Source organism: Rhinatrema bivittatum, chromosome 9, assembly GCF_901001135.1.
Source record: "Rhinatrema bivittatum chromosome 9, aRhiBiv1.1, whole genome shotgun sequence".
In the NCBI taxonomy this organism is placed as follows: domain Eukaryota; kingdom Metazoa; phylum Chordata; class Amphibia; order Gymnophiona; family Rhinatrematidae; genus Rhinatrema; species Rhinatrema bivittatum.
This window is the reverse complement of record NC_042623.1, coordinates 64,931,287-64,951,600: the sequence shown is the minus strand read 5'-3', so window position 1 is coordinate 64,951,600 and position 20,314 is coordinate 64,931,287. Positions and strand designations below refer to the sequence as shown.

The 20,314-nt window shown below is 39.7% G+C and overlaps 1 protein-coding gene across 7 annotated transcripts in view; it reads right to left on the bottom strand.

The window, feature by feature from the left end:
• TBC1D22A (TBC1 domain family member 22A) overlaps window positions 1–20,314 on the bottom strand; it is a 970,480-nt gene that overhangs the window by 403,998 nt on the left and 546,168 nt on the right. For 6 of the 7 annotated variants that reach the window (XR_003858779.1, XM_029617099.1, XM_029617098.1 and 3 more), the window contains exon 11: window positions 116–191. Coding sequence is in view for 6 of the 7 variants with exons in the window: in XM_029617099.1 (XP_029472959.1) it covers window positions 116–191 (76 nt within the window). In the remaining variant the exon portion in view is untranslated. Of the gene's footprint in view, window positions 1–115; window positions 192–2,805; window positions 3,217–20,314 lie in introns of those variants that run through there. The other variant, XM_029617102.1, reaches the window with a different exon arrangement.

Sequence of the window (20,314 nt, the reverse complement as noted above, 5' to 3'; positions counted from 1 at the left end):
CATGGTGGATAGCCACACTGATATTGGTCAGACTATTTCCAAAGCTTTTAACTAAAGACTGTTGATGAAGCACCATTTAAGAGCACAGATTACGGTTCTTTTTTTTCAGACTTACCATCGATCCGACTAACTAGTTCTTCCAATGCTTTTACTTTTTTTTGAATCCCTGGTTGTGCAAATGTGTAGTTATCCTTAGAAGAAAAAAAAATGGAAACAATATTAATCACAAATGCGTATCAAAGTTTATCCCATGCCTTTTTTTCTATATCAAATGGATTATAACATTAACCAATGTGAAGAAAAATTATAGTCAAAAAAATTTCAAACAGGTACAATAAATCAAGAACATAAGAAATGCCATGCTGGGTTGGACTCATGGTTCATTGAGCCCAGCGTCCTCTCTCTGACAATCGTCAGCCTACATCACCTGTAAGTACCTGACAAATCCCAAAAATCTGTTTCTTATCAGTTATACAGATCAGTGAGTCAAAAAAATGTAATGTTAAATACACAAGATCATATAACAATTTTAATATGAAAAATCTGTAATACATCAGCTAAGAACTTATAGCCAGTAAAATACAAATTTAATAAATAATCTAATAAATCTATTGGAGACATACCCAATAGAGTAGGTTAGTTAATAAAATCAATGGTTAATAATCAAGTGTTTCATCATCTCAATTAAAAGTACAGTCATAATAAAAAGTCCATTGAGACTATTAATTTTAACAGTTTTTTAATTATATACTGAGCTAAAAAGTCATATTTTTACTTGGTGCTGGAAGGATAAATATTCTGATTCAAGGTGACGGTCCTTTGGGTTAACATTTCATATTGATAGCCTCCATTCATGAAAATGCACTTTCTGGATTTAGCTAGACTAAGCTCAATATGAGCAGGTAACTTCAAAAAGGCCTCATAAGCAGATTTGATAGCTCTTGAAGGCATATAACAGTCAATTCTAGAACAAAAAAAACAGAAGACTAACACATCTGAGAATTAAAAAACGAAGGGTTAAGATTTTAAATTGGCGCCCAGTATAGTTCTCTAAATACAGGAGAGATTTTCACTCCTACGGTTGCCTGTAACCACTCTAGCTGCACAGTTCTGGACTAATTGCAATTTTCACATTGATTTACTGGAAGATGCAGATATAAGGAGTTGTGGTAGTCCAAGCGCAAACTAACTAGTGCATGCATAACTTGTTTTAGATCATTTTATTCTAAAAAAAAAAAAATTTGAACCAGACAAAGCAAATGTAATTTTGCAAAGGCTTTCTTAGAAACTTCATCAATTTTTCAAAGTTTAACTCAGATCACATCTAACTTGCAAATCTCATTTTATTTTATCATTAAACAAGGTTTCTCTAAAGTAAATCTTATTAGCAAGGAAGATGGGGAGGGCTGTCTTACTCAAATTATTTCCATCCTTTCTGGATTAAAAATAAGTCTATTTTCTCACAACCACTGCAAAATCACAGTTAAGCAGTGATTTGGATGTGTCACTGAATTACTGGAATCTGAACCTAGAGAAATAGAAATCTGATTATCAACTGCATAAATGAAATAATTCAGTTTGCATTCAGTTGAAAGTTTTTCCAAAGAGGCCATTAAAAATGTTAAACAACATAGGTGATAATAAAGATACCCGAGGGATACCACATTTAATTGGCCAAGGTTCAGAAGAAACACTTTGCAAAAAGGATGTAAAGCAGTTCAGAACTTTATTTTATTTTATTTTTTTATTAATTTTCAATAATTACAAGCAGAAAACAAAAATGACATATCCAGAGAAAGGAAATATTCAAAAAGGAAATTTATTCTTAATATAACATTTTTCCAAAAGGAAATACATTAGAGTGGGGGGCGGACATAAGGGAGATATGAGGTAATACTGTGAAGGAAACAGGCTTAACGTGGACATAGCAACACATTAAGAATATAAGAAATTGCCATGCTGGGTCAGACCAAGGGTCCATCAAGCCCAGCATCCTGTTTCCAACAGAGGCCAAACCAGGCCATAAAACCCTGGCAAGAGGCCAAACACCAAGAAGATCCCATGCTACTGATGCAAGTAATAGTAGTGGCTATTTCCTAAGTCAACTTGATTAATAGCAGTTAATGGACTTCTCCTCCAAGAACTTATCCAAACCTTTTTTGAACCCAGCTACACTAACTGCACTAACCACATCCTCTAGCAACAAATTCAATAGCTTAACTGTGTGTTGAGTGAAAAATAATTTTCTCTGATTAGTCTTAAATGTGCTACTTGCTAACTTCATGGAATGCCCCCTAGTCCTTCTATTATCTGAAAATGTAAATAGCCGATTCACATCTACTCATTCAAGACCTCTCATGATTTTAAAGACCTCTATCATATCCCCCCTCAGGTGTCTCTTCTCTAAGCTGAACAGCCGTAACCTCTTCAGCCTTTCCTCATAGGGAAGCTGTTCCATTCCCCTTATCATCTTGGTTGACCTTCTCTGTACTTCTCCATCGCAGCTATATCTTTTTTGAGATGCGGTGACCAGAATTGTACACAGTATTCAAGGTGCGGTCTCACCATGGAGCGATACAGAGGCATTATGACATTTTCTGTTTTATTAACCATTCCCTTCCTAATAATTCCTAACATTCTGTTTGCTTTTTTGACTACTGCAGGACACTGAGCCAACTATTTCAAAGTATTATCCAATATGACGCCTAGATCCTTTTCCTGGGTGGTAGCTCCTAATATGGAACCTAACATCGTGTAACTACAGCAAAGCTAATTTTTCCCTATATGCAACACCTTGCACTTGTCCACATTAAATTTCATCTTCCAACCTAGATATTACCAGGAATTAATATGGGATTTGGGTTGTTCAGGAAGAAAAAAACCAAAACATTTATTCTGAGAATGAATGATACATTTACATGGGTATCCTAATACAAAGAAGAACCCCAAAGATATTATCTGCGGCCTTAGTGAGAGAAAATCACGTCTCCTTTCCTGTATAGCACAGGCAAAGTCCGGATAAATTCAGAATGCCTGACCATGGAAAGAAGCTATAACATTCTTAAAATATCTTTCCATAACCTCACTTAATTCCTGTTCAGAAACAAATGAGACTAAAAGAGTAGCACGTTCATAAATCTCAGCTGTATAATCTTCTAGGAATTGAGTCAAATTTTCCATCATCTCGGGATGATTTTCTTGAAAGTCTCTCTTTAGCTGAAAGGCAAAAAAACATTTTACTAATACAAGGAATTTTCCCAGCTTCAAACCCTTCCAACCCTTCTTCCAATCCTACTAACTAATCAACCCTGTGTAAGAGACCTTGGAATCTACCTAGACAATCATCTAAACATGAAAAAATATGTGAGCTCCATTCTGAAAGACGGTTTTTACAAACTCAACGTGCTAAAAAAACTTAAACCCCTGTTACACCCCCAAGATTTCCGCACTGTTGTACAATCTTCCCTCTTATCTAAACTCGATTATTGCAATTCTCTATTCCTAGGACTCCCTTACGTGACAATCAAACCCCTCCAAATGTTGCAAAATGCAACAGCCAGAATCATTACCAACACCCGGAAAACTGACCACATCACTCCTATCCTGAAAGACCTACATTGGCTCCCCATCCCCTCTCGAATCCTCTATAAAACACTAACCACCATACATAAATCTTTGTTCTCTCACAATTCCCACTGGTTGGACATACCATTCAGCGCTGTCTCACTGAATCGTCCTACGAGAACAGCTCACAAAGGAACCCTGCATGTCCCGTCCTTAAAAACAGCACATCTTACATCAACCAGGGAACGAGCTATCTCTATTGCAGGCCCCACACACTGGAACTCCATGCCCACGATGCTTCGTCTAGAATCCTGCCCAATTAAATTTAAAAAGAAACTAAAAACATGGCTGTTCCAGCAAGCCTTCCCAGACTAAGCCCCTCTCCCCTCCCTACCTCTGCCCCAAATGCTCGCCCCCAGATCGTCCCGGATCCTTTGTAAATACTCCACTGGTGCTGCTTCCCATTCAGTACATCTCTAATTTATAACCTGTTGAATTGTATTACCTAGCTTCTGTTAACCAGTTGCTCAGACCTATATCTTCTTGCCTTCTCTGTTGTTGTTATATTCCCCACCCACCGCCCTGTTATAATGTATTTTCCATTCTATTGTTGTCATGTGAACCGGCATGATGTCTCCTACTAATGCCGGTATAGAAAAGTTATTAAATAAATAAATAAGTATATCAAGAAAACAATTTTTCCAGGTATGGTAGGGGTCTTCCCCCACCACCTTAGGGAAATTCAGGAAGCACAGGTTTTAGTTCTCCAAGTATTCTATCCTGCGAGAGATATTGCCAAGATCTTTGATCATTTTAGTATTACAAGTTTGAGTCTTAGAAACAGAAGACTCCATAGTCACTATTTGAGATTTAAACACATTAATTTGACCGTCAACTTTAGCTTCAAGTGATTCTATCTTGGTAGTAAGATTTTTCCAATTTAATATGATGGTCTCTCAAGGAACAACTGAATCCCGCTACTTGGTCCCACAACGCGTCTAGTGTAACTACTGCTGGCTTGGGTGGAAGATGAAAAAGCTCCTCACATATCCAGAAGTAAAAGAATCTTCTTCTGGAATGAATCTCACTGGCAGTTCCTCCATGGTCTCCGTCAGTATAGAAGTGGGAACAAAAACAGCAGAGTCCAAAAGTCCAGAGGTCTCCAGTGAGCAGGGAGGGAGTGGAGACAACAGAAGCAGCCTCCCGGCCCCCACCTCCCGCGGTCGAAGCAGCGATGTCACCACTCTGTGCCACGGTCGAGAGAGAGAAGCCAGCATTTTCCAGAGCCAGCAGAAGACGAAGATCCGGGGGACTTAAGGTAACATCTCCTGGCAGTTCCAATGCTCTGTCATCGGTAATTGCAACGGGGAATGGACCCCTTCGACTGTTGCCATTCCCAGTGTATAAGATGTTATTAAGCGCTGCCCAGTGGGGAAAGAGATGTTAGAGGGGTAGACATGGACCTTCCCTTTTCTTTTAGGGGTCATCTTTAAAGAAACAGAACGAAAGGGAAAGTGCTTCAAACGAGCCTGGCTCACACCACCAGTTCAGAACTTTCTGCCATAGTCCTAATTGTGACAATCAATGAGCATTACACTGAAGTCTACAGTATCAGAAACTGTGGATAGGTTTAATAATATGAGGAGAAAGAAGTTAGCATTGCCTAATGTTCAAAGCAGGCCATCAGTTTGAGTTAATAAGACCATTTTGACCCAGTAGTCTGCTTGGAACCCTGACTGTTAAAAATTTAGCAAGGTAGTTTGAAGACACAATTTTCTCTATCATCTCACTAATAAATGATGGTTTGAGATGGGATCTTTCTAACTATAGACCTTTTTATCTAGAAGAGATTTCTTTATTGTGCAATGAAACAGTCCAATATATAACTCTGTGTGTGTATATATATACCGTATAAACACACACACACACACACTTTGAAGTATAGGAAAGATGGATATAAATCAAATAAATACATGGATAGTAAAGTATTTCTTAAACAGGTTAGCTAAGCAGTGTGAATTCTGCATTTTTCAAAGTCAGGGAGGGAACAATATCAAGTGGACATGTTGTGGTCCTCAGAGAATCTAGCAGAGGAAAGTACCATCTGACCAATCTTATGCAAGGTGACTTGGGTTGTTTATCATCCAATGTCTACTGAAAAGTTGAAACTGAAAGCAGTCAGTGACAATTGCAGGTGCCTGCTATCCAGAATACAAAAATGCTTACATGCCACTTTGACTGGGTTCTTCAAAGTAGTGCAGAAAGTTTACAGAGATTCCAAAGGTGATAAAAATCAAGAGAACAATGAGCTGATATTCAAAAAGATCTAGGTGGTAGGAGAGTGCCTAGGATGGGGCTGTCAGCCCCTTGCCTTGAATTTTAAATTCAGTCACAAGGGAAGGAGGGAGGGCATCCTAGATGGTGGGGAAAAGCATTTTTTAGGGACCTATTTTCAGCCAAGTTTGAATGGTTTTAATCTAAATGGCCAAACTTTAGGGTGTTTAAATACCCTGAAAAAATAAAATAAAGTCCCTTAAATGTTTTTAGGATATTTTAAATTGGATTAATCATCCTCACTTTTTAAACTACTTTAAATTACTTTACCTACCCAACCAATTAAGATGTAGACAGCAGTCCAGAAGAGGGATGAGGGATATTGAGTCTTTTGAGCAGAATGCCACATGATTGATTATCTGTCTGTTGGTGAAAAGGGTGCACCCGATGCAAAGAACTCCTGGCTCTGAGTGAATGTGTCCAATGTGTGGAGGCTGTCATGATCATCAACCTCAACTCTCCTACCTGCTTGCATTGAAATTCATAATGCAGTCTTTGTGGAAAAATTAGCCACAACCTTATTTATAATAAAAAGTATAAACGCAATTCATCTTATGCATTCTAAATTTCCAAGGTTCAGCTTACACAAACATAATATATAAAGATTGTGTCATACAATCTTTTTCCTAACTCCTCGCTTGTAGCAAGCCTATCTGCTCAGCTATCATCAGTCTGAGAGACAGACCTGGCTAATACTTACAAATATACTTATTTTTATAGCACTACTTGATGTACACAGTGCTGTTCAATGGTAATAAGTATTCAGGTATGATAAGGCTCTTCGCAAAGCGCTTACAATCTGGGTACCTGAGGCAACGGGAGATAGTTTGATCTGCCCAAGGTAACAAGGAGTGTCAATGGGAAAAGCAGGATTTGAACCCTGGCTTCCCTGGTTCTTGACTCATTGCTCTAAACCACTAAGTCACTTTCCCTTCCAGGCCAATATAAAGAAATCATAGTCTGCCAGATCGACCCAGCTATGCATACCAGCAGTTACCTCTGCGGCTACTAACATCTTATACGCACAGCCTGCCAGTCCAACTCATCTGCTTTCCTACTTGCTTTTGCTGTGCAAACTGCTTGCCAGATAGACCTGGCTACATTTTTGCTTGTATTATGAGTGAACTGCACAACATACTTTTCGAGCTTGCCACGATCTGTAGGGACTTCAAGTACTGTATTGTCCATTCTCTTCCATCTAAGTCCTGCTACTATTTATTCATCTATAGATAGACATTTAATATTTTGCCTTTTCCAAATTAGTGTCAAAGCAAATTACACTCAAGCAATGTTAAATTCTTAATAAAACAGAGCAAATTTAATAATGCAATAGAGAACACAAGGAAGGAATTAAAGATAGATTAGAAGTGGGGAGAGATTAATTTGATCAATTTAGGGTAGAAAGAGGAGGGATGAATAGTAAAGACAGGGTAGGAAACCTGGCTGCATGGGAGACAGTCACTGAGCAGAACATTTTCTGTGGTGATACTAAGGTCTCTATAACATTCTAGTAGTCAAGGGATAAAGGGAGTTTTTTTTTTACTTAACAATGTTGCAGTTGATCATCATTTTGGGTGAGATTTGGGGAAGAACTGGTTCAATAACCAGGCCTTGGCTCTTTTAAGAAGGTAAGGTAGGAAGTCTCTTGGCATAGGGATAGTGGTATTTTGTTCCAGAGCTTAGAGACAAAGCAGCTGAATGCACAAAGCTGAGTGCAAGTTAGCTTGGCAGAAGCCAGAAGTGGGGAGAATAGAAGGGCCATTTTGGAGGAATGAAACTCTTGTGTGGGGAAATAGGAGCACAGAAGCTGGGAGAGGTAATTGGGAGCCATATTGTTGAAACACAAAGACAAAACAGAGGATTTTAAATGGAATCCTGCTTTGGACTGAGAACCAGTGTAACAGACTTAAGATATATCCTCAATGGTCCGTTGCTTTGGTCCTACCAGAATTCTGGTAGCTATACTCTGAAGCAGTTGAAGGCATTTGAGGTTCTCTTTGGAGATTCCATTGAGTACAGAATTATAGTTATCAAGTCAGCTGGTAATTAAAGCATGTATCACAGTGGCCAGGTTATCTTTATCAAAAAAGATGCAGTGTTGGCGAATTTGTTGCAGATGCATAAGGCAGGTCCTTACCATCTTGGAGATGTGGGTTTCCATTGTAAGGCTATGGTGGTTGGACTCCCAGACCACACTGAAGCACTTAGTTGTAAGGGAGTACCTGTTAGGTAGGGTAGGGCTAGTAGGGGGTGACTGACAGCTGAGCCAAAAGAGTTCTGATTGCTTAGATTGGTATCAGTTCTTTGTTTCTGCTATTTTATTCAAAGTGATCGGCCTATTGCTTGAGTAGAAGAAGGCTTTCATGGAATCAGGGGGAGTTCTTGGGAGTGCAGGTTTGATGGGGGCTAGGGTTTCATTCACTTGATGTGAATTTTTCAAAAAAACAAAGGGGACTACCTTACACCGTGGAAAAACTTTTATTAGAATTGTCTACAATCATAATATTCATGTATAACATACATATTTAAATCGTTGATGTGCAACGTGACCAATTCACTCTATTTAAAACTACTAATATTTAAAACAAACAATATTTTTTAAAAAAATTTTCTTTTGAAAAAACTGAAATCATTACCTTTATGCTGTAACCGTATACTCACAGCTACATATATCAGTATATCAATCTGAACATTAGCTGTTGCAGTAAAGCTAAAAAATAAAGCTGTGAGTATACGGTTACGGTTATACATGAATATTATGATTGTAGACTATTTTGGCAGAGGGACATAGAGATAAGCAATTATCTACTTTTTAGCAGATTGTTTAATATTTCTTAGCAGATTGTTTAATAATTCTTATTATAGAGCATGTTTGTGGTAATATTTATTGTTCTTGATTGTTTTAGCCCCTGATGCAGCCTTTTGGCGAAACTCAGCTTGTACTTTGAGTCGGGCAATTCTAATAAAAGTTTTTCCACGGTGTAAGGTAGTCCCCTTTGTTTTTTTGCTTTGGCTACGTGGGACCACCTTCCGGTTTGTTTCATTGTGAATTTTTCATTGCATTGTTAAATAGTAATTCTGCTGATTGTATGTTGGTGGGGGTTTCTGGTATACTGATGAATTTGAGTAGATTGTCCCTTGTGATACAGGAAACATTTCTAGCAGGAAGTTTGGGTTCTTGAGTTACCTGTGTTTGGTTAGAGCAGAGCTTTCCAAACTGTGTGTCGGGACACGTTAGTGTGTCGCCTGCAGTGTGCAGGTGTGTCGCGCAAGCCCGGTCAACTCTGATGCGAGTTTGGGCTTTTTTTTTCCTAGAGATTCACTTTTTTTTTTCAGTTTATGGGTTGCTTATTATTGGGTGATTTTTGCTGTCAATCGCGTTTTTTTGGGGGGCTTGGTGGGTGGAACGACCCCAGCCATCCTTGCATTGGCTGCTGCTGCCGATGAGGCCTGGCCATGAGGAGTACTGACTGCAAGCAGCAGTGTCTGGTGATCATGGAAGGGAGTGAAGCACTTAACTGGCAACAATCAAAAAGACGAGGTACATGAGTGTGGGGGCCAGACATGTGCTGGGGGGGAGAGAGATGAGTGAGTGGGGGGCAAACGTGCTGGGGGGACAGACATGTGCTTGAGGGGGAGAGATATGAGTGTGTGGGGGCCAGACATGTGCTGGGGGGAGGAGAGAGATGAGTGTGTGGGGGACAGACAATTTGTTTTATTATTGTTTCTCATAAATTATAACAATAACATGAATCTTGGAATATATATTTTTAATATAAATTTAAGGTTTTCATGAGATAGGTTGTGTCGTGAAACATTTTATTTATGTATATATTTAAGGAAACATACATAAATTGTCGAAATATGTTTCGTTCGTTTAACCTTTAACCTCTGGTTTACTAGTAGACTGAATTACCGTGTCGTGAAATTATGTTTGTCTAAAAAGTGTGTCACCAACATGAAAAGTTTGGAAAGCTCTGGGTCAGAGATTGAGGAGGCAGTCTGTACTAGGTAGTGAGCTGACCATGAAACAGGATCTTATCAGGATTGAGCTGGGAACTATAGTCATGCTGGAGGAGCAGAATATCAGATCCAGTGTATGATTACCCTTATAGGTGGGAACTTTAATTAATTCATTGAAGATCTTCTATGTTTCATTGAAAGTTGATGGAGTTATCTTTGTGGGGAGCCTCACATGGTGGGTAGCTACTGCAAAGTCACAAATAAGTATTGAGAGTTTGAGGAAGGAGTTAGATTAGTTACCTGGTGGGCGGAAAATTAGAACGAGTTTAGGTCCTGTATCACTTGAATTTAATATGAGGCTGTCAGATTTAAGAACATAAGAAAATGCCATACTGGGTCAGACCAAGGGTCCATCAAGCCCATCATCCTGTTTCCAACAGTGGCCAATCCAGGCCATAAGAACCTGGCAAGTACCCAAAAACTAAGTCTATTCCATGTAACCATTGCTAATGGCAGTGGCTATTCTCTAAGTGAACTTAATAGCAGGTAATGGACTTCTCCTCCAAGAACTTATCCAATCCTTTTTTAAACACAGCTATACTAACTGCACGAACCACATTCTCTGGCAACAAATTCCAGAGTTTAATTGTGCGTTGAGTAAAAAAGAACTTTCTCCGATTAGTTTTAAATGTGCCCCATGCTAACTTCATGGAGTGTCCCCTAGTCTTTCTACTATCCGAAAGAGTAAATAACCGATTCACATCTACCCGTTCTAGACCTCTCATGATTTTAAACACCTCTATCATATCCCCCCTCAGTCGTCTCTTCTCCAAGCTGAAAAGTCCTAACCTCTTTAGTCTTTCCTCATAGGGGGGTTGTTCCATTCCCCTTATCATTTTGGTAGCCCTTCTCTGTACCTTCTCCATCGCAATTATATCTTTTTTGAGATGCGGCGACCAGAATTGTACACAGTATTCAAGGTGCGGTCTCACCATGGAGCGATACAGAGGCATTATGACATTTTCCGTTTTATTCATCATTCCTTTTCTAATAATTCCCAACATTGTTTGCTTTTTTGACTGCTGCAGCACACTGAACCGACGATTTCAATGTGTTATCCACTATGACACCTAGATCTCTTTCTTGGGTTGTAGTACCTAATATGGAACCCAACATCGTGTAATTATAGCATGGGTTATTTTTCTCTATATGCATCACCTTGCACTTATCCACATTAAATTTCATCTGCCATTTGGATGCCCAATTTTCCAGTCTCACAAGGTCTTCCTGCAATTTATCACAATCTGCTTGTGATTTAACTACTCTGAACAATTTTGTGTCATCTGCAAATTTGATTATCTCACTCGTCGTATTTCTTTCCAGATCATTTATAAATATATTGAACAGTAAGGGTCCCAATACAGATCCCTGAGGCACTCCACTGTCCACTCCCTTCCACTGAGAAAATTGCCCATTTAATCCTACTCTCTGTTTCCTGTCTTTTAGCCAGTTTGCAATCCACGAAAGGACATCGCCACCTATCCCATGACTTTTTACTTTTCCTAGAAGCCTCTCATGAGGAACTTTGTCAAACGCCTTCTGAAAATCCAAGTATACTATATCTACCGGTTCACCTTTATCCACATGTTTATTAACTCCTTCAAAAAAGTGAAGCAGATTTGTGAGGCAAGACTTGCCCTGGGTAAAGCCATGCTGACTTTGTTCCATTAAACCATGTCTTTCTATATGTTCTGTGATTTTGATGTTTAGAACACTTTCCACTATTTTTCCTGGCACTGAAGTCAGGCTAACCGGTCTGTAGTTTCCCGGATCGCCCCTGGAGCCCTTTTTAAATATTGGGGTTACATTTGCTATCCTCCAGTCTTCAGGTACAATGGATGATTTTAATAAGTTACAAATTTTTACTAATAGGTCTGAAATTTCATTTTTTAGTTCCTTCAGAACTCTGGGGTGTATACCATCCGGTCCAGGTGATTTACTACTCTTCAGTTTGTCAATCAGGCCTACCACATCTTCTAGGTTCACCGTGATTTGATTCAGTCCATCTGAATCATTACCCATGAAAACCTTCTCCATTACGGGTACCTCCCCAACATCCTCTTCAGTAAACACTGAAGCAAAGAAATCATTTAATCTTTCCGCGATGGCCTTATCTTTTCTAAGTGCCCCTTTAACCCCTCGATCATCTAACGGTCCAACTGACTCCCTCACAGGCTTTCTGCTTCGGATATATTTAAAAAAGTTTTTACTGTGAGTTTTTGCCTCTACAGCCAACTTCTTTTCAAACTCTCTCTTAGCCTGTCTTATCAATGTCTTACATTTAACTTGCCAATGTTTATACTTTATCCTATTTTCTTCTGTTGGATCCTTCTTCCAATTTTTGAATGAAGATCTTTTGGCTAAAATAGCTTCTTTCACCTCCCCTTTTAACCATGCCGGTAATCGTTTTGCCTTCTTTCCACCTTTCTTAATGTGTGGAATACATCTGGACTGTGCTTCTAGAATGGTATTTTTTAACAATGACCACGCCTCTTGGACATTTTTTACTTTTGTACCTGCTCCTTTCAGTTTTTTTCTAACAATTTTTCTCATTTTATCAAAGTTTCCCTTTTGAAAGTTTAGCACGAGAGCCTTGGATTTGCACACTGTTCCTTTTCCAGTCATTAAATCAAATTTGATCATATTATGATCACTATTGCCAAGCGGCCCCACCACCGTTACCTCTCTCACCAAGTCCTGTGCTCCACTGAGAATTAGATCTAAAATTGCTCCCTCTCTCGTCAGTTCCTGAACCAATTGCTCCATAAAGCTATCATTTATTCCATCCAGGAACGTTATCTCTCTAGCGTGACCCGATGATACATTTACCCAGTCTATATTGGGGTAATTGAAGTCTCCCATTATTACTGCACTACCAATTTGGTTAGCTTCCCTAATTTCTCTTAGCATTTCACTGTCCATCTCACCATCTTGACCAGGTGGACGGTAGTATACCCCTATCACTGTAGTCTTCCTTGATACACAAGGGATTTCTACCCATAAAGATTCAATTTTGTATTTAGTCTCATGCAGGATGTTTATCCTGTTGGACTCTATGCCATCCCGGACATAAAGCGCCACACCTCCTCCCGACTGCTCCTCTCTGTCATTGCGATATAATTTGTACCCCGGTATAGCACTGTCCCATTGGTTATCCTCTTTCCACCATGTCTCTGAGATGCCAATTAAGTCTATGTCATCATTTACTGCTATACATTCTAATTCTCCTATCTTACTTCTTAGACTTCTTGCATTAGCATACAAACATTTCAAAGTTTGTTTTTTGTTTGTATTTTTATTCTGCTTTTTAATTGATAGGGATAAGTTAGAATTTTTTAGCTCAGGTGAGTTTTTAGTTACAGGCACTTGGACTACTTTTCTAATTATTGGAACCTCACTGTCGGGATGCCCTAATTCTAATGCATCATTAGTATCCTTTAAAGATACATCTCTCTGAACCATGCGCTGCTGAGCGACTGTCGGCTTTCCCCTTTGTTCTAGTTTAAAAGCTGCTCTATCTCCTTTTTAAAGGTTAGCGCCAGCAGTCTGGTTCCACCCTGGTTAAGGTGGAGCCCATCCCTTCGGAAGAGACTCCCCCTTCCCCAAAAGGTTCCCCAGTTCCTAACAAAACTGAATCCCTCTTCCTTGCACCATCGTCTCATCCACGCATTGAGACTCCGGAGCTCTGCCTGCCTCTGGTGACCTGCGCGTGGAACAGGGAGCATTTCAGAGAATGCTACCCTGGAGGTTCTGGATTTAATCTTTCTACCTAAGAGCCTAAATTTGGCTTCCAGAACCTCCCTCCCACATTTTCCTATGTCGTTGGTGCCCACGTGTACCACGACAGCCGGCTCCTCCCCAGCACTGTCTAAAATCCTATCTAGGTGACGCGTGAGGTCCGCCACCTTCGCATTTATTTTATTTATTTAAACATCTTATATTCTATCACTTCCCAATATACATTAGTCCAGTACAGATCACATAAAACATCCATAAAATATATATCTTAAAATATATAAGAAAGAATGATATATAAAACAAAATCAAATAATGAGATCAAAAACAAACATCAAAGTAACAGCACTCATCCATATGCCTCCCTAAAAAATAACATTTTAAATTGCTTTCTGAACATACAGATATCAGTTGTACTTCTAATCTCTCCCGGGACTGAATTCCATAAGGCAGACGCAGCCCATAAAAAAGCCCTAGCACATGTTCCAGCATTCTTAAAATTTTTAGCTGGCAGTAGCACAAGTAAATTGGTATTCATAGAATGCAATAATCTGCATGGTACATACCAAATGAGCTTACCCTAAGGACGCAACATTCTTCTGCTTACAAAAGGTTATGAACCAAGACCAAAAGTCTAAATTTTGCCCACCGCTTTACTGGAAGCCAATGCAATTGCTGTAAAACAGGACTAATATGGTCCCAGTGAGGTGTTCCAGATAACATACGAGCTGCTGCATTTTGAATTAATTGGATCATCTAAACAACTTATTAGGAAGAACCATAAGCAGTGTGGCACAGTAATCAATATGCCCCAAAATTAACGAGTGGAGCACAATTTCCCAGTTTTTTTGGATGCACTTAGAACAAGGGCCAAGGAGTGGTAAGAAATGACAGCAACTCCACTATTCCAGCCCAAGGGTTGGAGATTGTGGTTTGTTATCCTCATCAGCAGAACTGTGTGAGGGTGACTGTCACCTTTACCTATCCAGGTCTCTGTAAGACAGAGAATATGAAGCTTAAATTCTTCACTTAATTCTGGAATGTGGTATGCTCTACTGTTTGCAGAGCAAGCACTGAGTAAACTAAGACAGAGGAGGATTGAGTTGGGTATTGCAAGACGATAGCTGACTGTTTTGCAGAGTGATAACGTAAAAGTGTCTAGGGACAACTTATTTTTGGTGGTGTGTGGGATTCTTTTGTAACCGAAATCACCTCTATAGGTGAAGTTTGTTTTTTTTTTTTTTAAGCATAAACTGGAATGAGGTTCTTTATCTCCCATTGGGGGGTGGGGGGCAGGGGATGTTAAATTTGGTACAGAAGATCCAAAGAGTTGTGTGAAGTATAATTTTAATCTTGGCTTGGGGCTGCAGGCATAGACAAAGTACAAGTGTTTTCAGGAAGGAAGGTGTTACTCATTCTGTGCAATAGGATGGTTACTTCTGGGAAGGAGACTGCGGAATGTGTGAGCATTTAAATGGCTTCTTGTTTTGTGGCAGTCTATTAGAATGATGGTAGCTTGCTTACAACTTTCGGGAGATTTAGTCTCAGGTGACATTGTAGTGGAGGTTGTGCTTCAGTATGCGCAAAAAAGGAACATGTCATTTGGCATAGCCCTCAGTGCTGGGCCCACTGGGTTCACCAGAGGCTGGGTTCACCAGAGGCAGGTTTTAAAGGGCCCAGCTGTTGCAGCTGATATCAGTGGAGAGGCAGTCTGGTAAGCGGAGAGCCCTCAAAATCCTGCAGCAACAGCACCTCATGACTGTTGCGTGGGGCAGTGGAGAAAACCCTTGAGTGTGATGGTGGATCTCCCTGTCTTCTTTCCCACTGCCAAGCCTCCTTCAGTCAAGACTACATGCAGCAGCCAAGAGACCCACCACTGCACTAAAGGGCTCCCTCCCCCACCCTGCCTCAGACATCAAGATGTGCTGCTGCTGCTGCCGAACTCCGGATACTCTCTGCCTATCAGACCACCTTTCTACTGATGACATCAGCAGCAGCCAAGCCCTTTAAACCTGGCTGCTACATGCGACCCTGAATGGAGGAAGAAGAAAGGGAGACCCACCACTGCACTCCCCGTCCCTTCAATGCTGAGCCTGGAATCCAGACATTTTCCCGCTGCTAACCTGTATCTAACCAGCTACTACTTAGGAAGAGGGTAGGGAGGGCAGGTGAATCCCTTTCCAGCTTGCAGAGAAAAAAAACCAGAACATTATTAAGGAAGCAGAGCTTCTTTATCCTTGAAAGGGATTGAACCAGGCCTGCCTGCACCTCCTCCTCCCTCCTTCATCCCACTAACCACTGTTCACCAGTCACACTAGGCCAGCTCATAGCTCAGACCTCAGGTGCATCTAATTGGGAATAAAGATGTCAGTATCAAAGCATTTTGAAAGAGGCAAGTGCCACCACTACTGTGGATAAAGTGGCATAAAGTTAATTTTGTGATAAGAAAATACAATCAGTGATTTTTTTCAGGGATGTCACTTTTGTTACCTGTCTGTCTCTTTGAACTACACTGCCACAATTGGCCACAACAAAAGCAAAATAAAAGCGACAATCCTATCGACTAGGGGGGGGTTGTGTGGCTAAGGAAAATGACCTTCCAAAGATACTCCTGCCTTAGGCTGGAGAGAACATATTCAAGATTTCAGGTTCACTGTAGCCAATAAAAAGAAACTTCTTGGGGGCAGAGTGGACAGCACCAACAGAGTTTCTTAGGTGGCTCAGCATCCTGCAGGCCACAAATGTTTCATATGAGAACTATGAAGGTTGTTTTTTTACACTGCACAAATCTCTCAAACTAGTCTGCAAACCCCAAATTTCAGATATTCACTCTTCAGAGCTCAACACACCAAGAATGATTCTATTATAATTACAAATATAAATGACAGCTGAAGTTTATTTTATTTCCAAAATATGGCTTTTATTTATTTTTTCCTAATTGGCAACCATCTGCTTTAACATCATCACTATGCATCCCACACTAGATGAGGCCCTAGAAGCATTACCAAGCACTTCTTTGATGAAAAAGAAAACATTAAATATCAATTCTCTTCACTCTCCGTCTATACTTTGCCCCACTTTAGCATGGTATGCTTAAAACACCCATTTTAAAAAAGTCTTCCAACAGCCTGATGCATTTTGTATTGGGAAAAAGCAGAATCTAAAATAAATGTAAAGGCTGCTTCCTAATGCAATTGCTGAAGGAGAAATGCACTGGCCTGAAACAGAAAAGTACACCTGTCAATATCTTCAACAATGCCAGCAGTCAAGCAGAAAAGAGACAAATGCCTTTTCGTCTCTCAGGTTCTCTCCAAGAAATGCCCGATTGCAAAAAAATAAACAATTGGTCCTACTTTACAAAAATAGTAGTAGTAAATATTACACATATAAACTCCCACACTAACAGTTACCTGGCTTCACAACTAAATATTCAGGAGATTAATGTAAGCTTTGAAGAAAACAGTCTCAAATTTCAGAAACCTACCTGTCACTGATCAATATTTTCAGCAGCAAGTGTCTTATTTTACTGCTGTGAGCATAAGAAAAAAATATTTAAAATACATACCTAAAGATGAATTTTCTAGAACCTGCAATATAATGATACAAAAAATGGAGCTGATTCACTCAATTTGAACCCATAAAGGAAGGTGAGATGAATAGTTATTTAGAAAGGCTGAAAAATGTTATACATGGCTTATTGCATATGAGGGGCCAAATAAGGGCAAATTGGATGTTAACACGAATATAAAGAAGCATTTGGGTCCACTCAGCTATGAGCTGCAATCTGTATTATCAGTTCCGTCACAACACACACAGATCTCATATCTCCTCTTTTCTGACAGGCAAAATTGCTTGAGTGATGTTAGTCCCCCAAAAAAGGGAAAGTGCACTGAGAATAAAGGAGTGTGATTTCATCACAAACTAATGGTAAAAAGCCAAAAAATGGATGTTGATACTTCAATCATATGCTTCTCGTTTGCATACTCTCTCCAACATTTATTCTCTGTAGTTCTATAAAATTCAATGGGAGAAAATAAGAACCCTCCCTGCACACACATACATATACCCCAAAACGATTATAGTGGGATAAAAAGATTCACAAGCTGTAATGCAGGCTGAACAGCTAGTATACAAGACCAGCATGTATCAAAATGTCGAAAAAAAAAAAGTTACCATCTATACATTCTTTATTCCTCATTCTTCACAACTGTACATAAGGAGACAGTATTTACAGGACTTAAGTTACACACCCATGGGAAAGGCAGACTCCGGAGAAGAAGAGTCATACACTGATCGGGTTTTCAGGATATCACTAATGAATATACAAAAGATATATTTGCATGCAGTTATTCCAGTGCATACAAATCTATCTCATGCATATTCATCTCAGATATCTTGAACTTGATTAGTATATGGACCTCAAGGACCAGAGGTTCCCCACCCTTGCCTTACACACTGACATAACATACAATCAGCCCCTGAATTGCTGCCATAACCTCAATACTTTTCCACAGATCAAAATGAGAGAGCAAGTCTAGGGGAAAGTGAACCCTCATCTATTTATTTATTTTATTTATTTATTTAACAGCTTTTCTATACTGACATTAGTAGACACATCACATCGGTTTACATCAACAAAAAGATGGAAATTATATTTAACAGGTGCGAGGCAGGGGATAGCAGGAAGGAACGAGTGGCATCAGGGGTGCTGTAATAAAGAAGGCTTAGGAGAGCCTGAAGGAGAGAGAAAAGAGAAGAAAGTGAAACCAGTGAAAAATAAGAAATAACGTCAAGATAACATATTTTACAAAATATACATATTATACAAATTACTTGATTGGGGGAGATAATGTGCGAGTTAAACATATCTATCATACACAAGGGTTCCATCATTGCATCGTCTACTCTGCATCCCAAGAAGCCATTTCGTAAATATATGCCTCAATACATCCTACTCCTCTCAGCGCCCTTTCACATTCTACTGCAAATATATCACATCTGAAGAGGGAAATTTTAGGCCAATATCTATGCTGCTGCCTAAGTAATGTCCGCATACCACATATGGAAGCTGCTGTTATGTCAAGGCAGAACAAATAAATATAATCCCTTTGAAAAATAGTAAAGAGTTGCCTTGCATGGCCCTGGGCACAGCATAAATATGCTGCACTGAAAGTTAATTGGCCACAGACCCAGCTTAATCTTCTGCTGTGAACCTGAGCCACTACTCATGAGCGTTACTCCAGCTGGCTCTTTGGGAAGATTCTGGGATGAGGACAACTTCCACTCGTCCCGTTTCCAAAAACTATAGCATGTTTTCTTTCCTATCTTTCTGAGGCTAATGTTGTAAGCCACACTAAACCTACCATGGGTTTTTAATTAGGTTTTAGCATGGATTTTTCATTGCTAATCTTGCCCGGGTATGTAATAAGGGCTTTAGTGCCAAAAGAACCTGCACTAAAAAACCTATGGCAGGCTTAGTGCAAGTGCATGCAAATTGCAGGGTAATATCCTAATTAGCCATTACCCTGCAATGCAAGGAGACACACTAAGTTAGAAACAGCCTAGCACGACTCCTTTTACCGCAGAAAATGTAACGCTTACTCAGAAGCAGGTGTTAAACTTCCCACAGCATGGAACCCCACTCCTACGAGTCCTCTTCCCCCTCCCAAACAAATCTAATCCCACCCCCACCTTAAAACAAAAAAACTTAGCAGGGGCCCCAGCTCAAACCCCCCCCCCCCCAAGAATGCCCACTCACCTTAAAAAAAACCAAAACATAGTCAAGTATCAGGTTGAAGTGCCTGGGTTTGGGGGGTCCGGTGAGCCCCCTCATCTTAAAGAAATTGAATTGGATTAAGGGAACTCCTTACCCAACCTTCTGGAATCCTTTAGTAACCATCAGAACCCTCAGAAAGCCCCTGCCACCCCCTCCTGTACCCCAGAAGGCCCTGCCTCCTCTGCCAGGCTCTTCCTTAAACTGAAAGTCAGTTGGTCCCTCCACTGTGAAATGTGGCAGACCTTTCAGAATTCTGAAAGGGGCCTGGTCCTTCCATTGACAAGCGGCAGTGGCAGGATCAATCAGCAGACAGTGAAGGAGTGAGAGAAAACCTGAACATGAATTGAAAAACAAAAATGACCCATTTACGGCAGCTGTACCTTAAAAGATATACATGAGTTCAAGAAACTTTCCTAAATACTATTTACATTGACAACCATTTATGAAAATATTATAAGAACATATTTAGAAAAAAATGGAACAGGTGAGGAATATTTTCAGAAAACATTTTTTTTATATAAAAACTTGTTAAAGTGTTTTTGAGAAAAAAATCATTTTCTTCAAAAAATATTTTTTTAAAGGGATCTAATAAAAAGAGCTTTATTAGAATCCTATAAATATCCTTTCTGGAGATGTCCAAATTCCTGAGGGGAAACAACCACAGAATAAAATATAACTGTAACAGAGCATGAGCAGTTTTTGGCTTGTTGGAGGACAGAATAGACTTGACTCAGCTATTCTTCTACAGACTTTTATTATCTACGGCACATTTTCTTTTTCTAGCCCCTGGACTTAGGATACTCTCGTAAATTAATTCATGTTATGTTAAAACCAGCCCCACTCCATTAACTATCGCTACATCTGTCTGGGAGAATCACTAGC